Source organism: Pteropus medius, unplaced genomic scaffold (assembly GCF_902729225.1).
Source record: "Pteropus medius unplaced genomic scaffold, Ma_sr-lr_union100, whole genome shotgun sequence".
NCBI classification, from domain to species: Eukaryota; Metazoa; Chordata; class Mammalia; order Chiroptera; family Pteropodidae; genus Pteropus; species Pteropus medius.
In genome coordinates this window covers 16,303,679-16,309,678 of record NW_024349796.1, presented here as the reverse complement: position 1 = coordinate 16,309,678, position 6,000 = coordinate 16,303,679, and the positions used below count along the sequence as shown (strand labels likewise).

Genomic DNA, 6,000 nt, shown 5'->3' with positions numbered 1-6,000 from the left:
TGGGGGCCGAAGGCTGAAACGGTTGTGATCTTGTTCTTAGTTAAACTTCTGATGTTTTGCTCGTCACGATTTTTTGCATTAATTTCGATTTTTAAGAATCACCGCACTGATGGACTTATCTTGGTTACTGAGTTTTTGACACTCCGTCAAGGTTTGGGCTCGCGGATCGAGTCACCTGTGCCACCCTCGTCAAGGCCACATTGGAAGGCCCAGGGCGGTGCCGGCCTCCATGACGCCATCCGAGGACAGGGCTGTGCCCGGGGCGCTGTGCTCTTGGTGACTTTCCTGTCCCCCGGCCATTCGTTAGGAGCGAAGACAGGCCCCAGAGGTCCACACGCCTTGGGGAAAACCGCACTGTCCCTTCCCCAGCAGGCACAGCCTCGCCACCACAGAGAGTCAGGACCAGCCCTGTCGCGCCCTTTCAACCCAGATCGCCCCACACGGCAGTCACCGTCCAGGCGGGACAATAAGCCACGCTGGTCGTCTTACAGCTAATTGGAAAGAATCCCAGGACCCGCAGGGAACACAGACACCTGCGTTTCCCTCTCGTTTGTCTTGCTTTCTGGACCTCTCCACCTCTTCAGCCGTCCGCGGCCTCGGATTCGCCATCCCTCGTTAGCGCACGGCTTTCCGCATGGTCCTGGCTTTGTCGCCTCGCAGGAACCCTCGCCTCCCCTGAGGACGGCGCCTGCATCCATCACCACCCTGTCCGCTGTCTCTTCTCTCTCCTCTCCTGCCCGTGGTCCTGGTAGGACAGGGGGCCACCTGCCTTCTCGTGTCTTCCTGACTGCCGTTTCTCCTTTCCTCCTTAAAAACGAAGAGAAGAAGGCAAAGGGCACCAAAACCGGTGGCAGCTCATTTTCTCTCTTTGCCAGGGCGAAACGTTGCCCTCAGGATATCGTGTCCGGCTGCTGATTCCCTCCCCACGCCACGCCTCCCCGCCTGCCACTGTCCTCCCAGGATTCCGGGTCCTGTCCTTCCCAGGCCCCAGCCTTTTAGTTCCTCCCTCCTGAGGCCACGCCCCCTCAGGCACCTGCATGTCTGATCACCATCTCCGACCCAGCATTTTCTCTAGAAACCCAGCCCCGGCGTTCATTCTACCCGTCCAACACCTGCAGCCCCGTAAGCCACACCTCCGACTCGTCCCCGCGTCTCACCTGTTCGTCTCGGAGGCCATAATTCATCACGATCACTTTATTCGCGTCCCTACCCGCACTGTGCTTGTCTAGAAAATTCCAATCCTAATCCGACTCTGCCTGCTCTATGCCTGAACCTTGCTGGTCGGTCTTTCAATTCACGACCTCTGACCTCTACTAAGCCCTTAACCCTTTGGCCATATTTTCCTGGTTTACTGACTTTGTCACTTGGCTACAGACAATCGCAGTCTTCCCTTCTTTGCTCCCCAAACCCCGAATGTCCCTTTCCACCTCTCATGAAAATCCTAGTAGCTAACGTTCCCTGAGCGTGTTCTCCGTCGGACCCAGTTGCCAGTGCTAACAACAATCACAAAGTAGATTTGTCCTCACTACAGGTTTAAAATGAGGGAACGTGTATTCGGAACTTGAGTAATTCACCTAAGGTCACGCAGGCCGTGAGCGATAAGTGGGGTCCTACCCAGGTCATCTAACCGGAGGATCCGCGTCCTGTTTCGTGGGGGAACTGGCTCTCGGTCCTCTGACGGAGCCATGCTCAGGGAGCGGGGAGAGCAAAGACGAGGAGGCGCTTGGCTTCGTGTGAATGACAAGGAGCGGTGACACGGCCCAGGGGCTCCCCACAAAACGAGACGCTTCCGGGCAGAAGGACCAGCTTCTGCGAAGTCTCACAACCAGGAATTTCTCCTGCTTTTTTTTTTTTTCCCCTCAGTATTCAAATACCAAGAAACTTATAATCTAATATTATGTCACAATTTGGTCACGTTCCTTATTTTCATAATTGGAATAGATTGGCGCTCCTTTTAAATCAAAGCCAAGCCAACTTTTTCTCTAAAGGCCCAGATAGGAACTACTTAAGATCACAGGCCGTGTGATCCTTGTCTCACGACTGACCTCCACCAGCCATAGACAGTTCGTAAACGGATAAGTGAGGCTGCGTGCCGACCGAATTTTATTTATGGACACTGACATTCGAATTTCATATTTTTCACATGTCGTTAAATATGATTCTTTTGATTTTTCCCCCCAAGTACTTACAGACGTGGACGCTATTCTTGGGTGAGGACTGTGCAGACTCGGGCAATGGGCTCTTAGCTTGGTCTCCGCTGCTTTACCGGCTCCGTATTTACACGCAGCAGCAGCAGCGGACGCAGGCGGGCGCCGGGTCCCGACAGGTGCTTCGCTGCGGTGGCTGGTACCACATTTCCCTTCGTGGATGCCTCCCAACATCGGCCTCGGTCACCCGCGCTGGGCACGCGGGGTCCTCCTTCGCCGCCACCTGCCCAGTCAGCGGGGCATACTGGTGGGGTAACTCTTCTCTGATTTGTGCCCACTGCTTCTGTTTTGACTTAAATCCTCATCACAGATAGCTTGGGCCACAACAGTAGCATCCTTTGAGCTTTCCATCTCTAGTCTTGACCTTCATCCCGTGGTCCATTCTGTTTCCTAAAACACCGGAAGTCGGTAACTTCCCGTGTAGGTTTCATTGACCCCTCTGAGTCGCAGCCTGGTGCCTGGCGCATAGTATTTGTTCACTATCTGCTAAATGGGTAATATCGTGGCGAACCCATGTTGTAGCTTTAAACGGTTCATTCAAGGAGTTGGTTCCATTATTTAATGCTATTATTCTGTAATTCATTTTAGATTTATTCGCATACAAAACTCCTAATTCTAAAACAAAGGAAAGGACAAAGCGCCTTGTTCCCGTGGCAAAGTCTAACCTGACCTTCATACGACCATTGAAAACAGGCAAGTGCTTGTCTTTACCGTCTTTAAAACTGGAGGTGAATGAAGCATCGATTGCATTTCAAACGGAAGTGAACTGACAGTTTTGCTGACTGAAGCCCGAGGGATTGTGAAGTGCGTATCGGGTACCATGAGGGCGTGTTCTGGACTCTAAGGACAGTGGCCCGTGTGACCTGGCACTGCCTGCTCTCCTTATTTGCTTCGATGGCATTTCATACCCAGAATGCTTTCCGCTCTTTCCAGCACGTAGTGGGAAGGGAAATGCGGGGGTCAGTGTTTTAAGGCGGCTTTGCTAGCGAAAACGGTCTTCCGCTGTGTGTTGTATAATAATTTAAAGGAAGATTTCTTATGCAATAACCTAATTGTATTCTTAGACATTCCTAGACACCCAATGCCATTTGCCGCGAAAAACATGTTTTATGACGAACGCTGGAAGGAAAAGCAGCAACAGGGCTTCACCTGGTGGCTAAATTTTATACTAACTCCTGATGACTTCACTGTAAAAACAGATGTTTCTGAAGGTAAACATTAAATTAATATTTAAATTAAATGACGCTCTTATTTAACAGGGTTTTTCTTCTGTAGTTGTACATATTCTGTTATCGTTAATGGCGTGGTCCACTGATTCATCGCTACAAGTGCTAAAGATTGTGCAGACGAGAATTTTTGGGGGATTCTGGACCGAAAGTACTGAACTTTCCATTTTCTTCTTTTCGTTCTTACATATCGGCCAGTGTAGCTTCCAGGTGGATTATTTTCACGCAGATTCAGTCTGACTCAGCAGTGAAACGCGGCCGCTGAGTCCAGCTCCGGCAGCCGCGTTGCTGGGCCCCGCCCTGGCGAGCAGGTTTAATGGGCTCATGTGGCCTCAGCACATCTGGCATACCGACTCCCTCCGCTTTCTTTTTTATTTATTCTTTTCTTGTTTGTTCGTTTCTTCTTTCGAACGCCCTAACTGAGACATTTGTAGGTAAACTACAGAATTATGAGAGATCTGAAAACCGGTTGCTACGGGGAATTTTTCGAGCATCTCAGTGTTATTCCCAGAAAACAGAACTGAGATGCAGAGCTAGATGGAAACGCTGTCCTTCAAACACGCGGAGGGTTTTGTCCTGAGCTCGTGCTGCCCTCCCTCCCACAGAACGCTAGGGATCAGCTCAACTCGAGAGAAGGAGCGATCCCCTTGCCTTTAAACTGTCGCAGCATCCTGCGGGCTCTCGGCAGCCAGTGCTCTGTCCATGCACGCGGCAGTGCCGAGCAGACCGCTCTGTTCCCAGAGGCGGGGGTAGGGTGTTTACATCTTGGGTTAGATGCTCTCCAAGGTGCCTATTCTTAGTCTTTAAAGGACACGGAGCCTGTATTTCTCTCAAGAGAAAACGTGCTTCGTAAAAATTCAAATTGCATTTTAAAATTTAATTGACATTAAAATACCACATTTCTTAGGAGCTTATCTTTTTACTTTATGAAGAGGCCGGAAGCAGAAAACCGGTCAGGAGCCCGCTGCCTGGGCGGGCCGGATGACACCTAGGTGCACGGTGGTGGTGGCACTTGGCGGCCCGGGTAGACTGGGGACGCCTTCTGCAGGTGGAGCCAACAGGTTGCGATGACAGACAGGCCCAAGGTGCTGAGGGAATGGTGACGCCTTTGTTCTGAGATGGAAAAGCAAGAGCAAGCTTGGAAGGGGCGGGGCACCCTGTTCTGGCCACCCTAAATGACCTTGACCTCAAGGTCACACACACACACACACACACACACACACACACGTTTAGATATCGCTTAGCCAGCGACTTTTTTCCTGCATTTGTGCCCAGTGAATGCTGCTGCTCTCCTTCTGGGCGTGGAGAGCCAACACAAACGAAGTGTCCCCAGAGCCCCCACCAAAGAGGAGACGTCGCTGCGGGCGTACGCGGCGCGCTGCAGGCTGAACGGGCTGCGCCGAGCGGCCTGCCGACTCTTCACTTCCGAGAGAATGGTCAAAGCCATTAAGAAGCTGGAAATCGAAATCGAAGCGCGGCGGTTAGCGGTGCGAAAAGACAGACACCTCTGGAAAGATGTGGGTGAGGAGACTGTAGAAACCGTACGGTTAATTCTTTAAAACTAGACATGTTGTGTTTCAGAGTTCGACACCTGTAGGATTTGGCTTTGCTGCCTAGAATCACATATTGAAACAGGCTCACGTATATCGAGTGAAAGTCGAGTTTGTTTACATTAACTCACATAAGTGATGGTCCTTTTCTACCCAGGAAATCTTTACTGCCTCTGTTTGGTTAGTGGTCTGAGCTTTCTTGCTTTTTACGTGCATTTCAGGCGAACGGCAAAAAGTTCTAAATTGGCTGCTGTCATACAACCCTTTGTGGCTGCGAATCGGCTTAGAGGTACGTGTGCCTTTCAGTTTTTGAAAAGGGATTACATGTTTTAATTGTATACTTTTAGTAGACTTTTTAATAAAACATGGTTTCACTTATAAAGTTATTTGGTTAGCTTAATTGATCTTTCGGTTTAAGATTTAAGGTCCTTTAATAAAAGCTCATTAGGTAACTAGAACATGCGATTATATATTATTGCCATTTCATTTTATAGAAATTTTCCTATTAGTTTCTTAAATATACGTAATTTAGTTCTATATATAAACTATATATGATTTGGAGCTAGACAATAATACAGTAAGCTCCTTTTTGAGCATTTATAGTTTATACCAGGCTATTTTAAATATGTACTCTAATTTAAACCTTTACAGACCCATTGAGGTGTATATTGTTTTTTCCACTTCATTGATGAAACAGAAGCTTAGCTGGCGAGTGGCCTGCTGAATGCCAATAATTGATCAGGATTTAAATCTATACCATTGTAACCATTTTGATGGGACATTGCTCATAAAAATGAGAATATGAGTGTTTCACATGGTGCATGCCTCCACCCACATTCCACGGCCCAAACCACTGTAGCGGGCCAGACGCGGTGAGGCAGGAACGCATTGTTCTCCCCCGAGAGACACACAGGCCTGTGGCGGTGCGGGGGGTTGCGTCACGGTGTCACGGGGCAGGGAGGGATGAGGATCGTAAACGTGACATCCTGTGCACTGCCACACCTCGGCGCTCTGTCG

The 6,000-nt window shown here is 49.6% G+C and overlaps 1 protein-coding gene across 1 annotated transcript in view; it reads left to right on the top strand.

Moving 5' to 3' along the window:
• The window catches only part of ASPM (assembly factor for spindle microtubules), a 32,222-nt gene that overhangs the window by 2,337 nt on the left and 23,885 nt on the right, over positions 1 to 6,000 (top strand). Inside the window, exons 3-6 of the mRNA XM_039883638.1 lie at positions 2,792 to 2,900; positions 3,272 to 3,418; positions 4,709 to 4,954; positions 5,205 to 5,272. Coding sequence (XP_039739572.1) covers positions 2,792 to 2,900; positions 3,272 to 3,418; positions 4,709 to 4,954; positions 5,205 to 5,272 — 570 coding nt within the window. The remainder of the gene's footprint in view (positions 1 to 2,791; positions 2,901 to 3,271; positions 3,419 to 4,708; positions 4,955 to 5,204; positions 5,273 to 6,000) is intronic.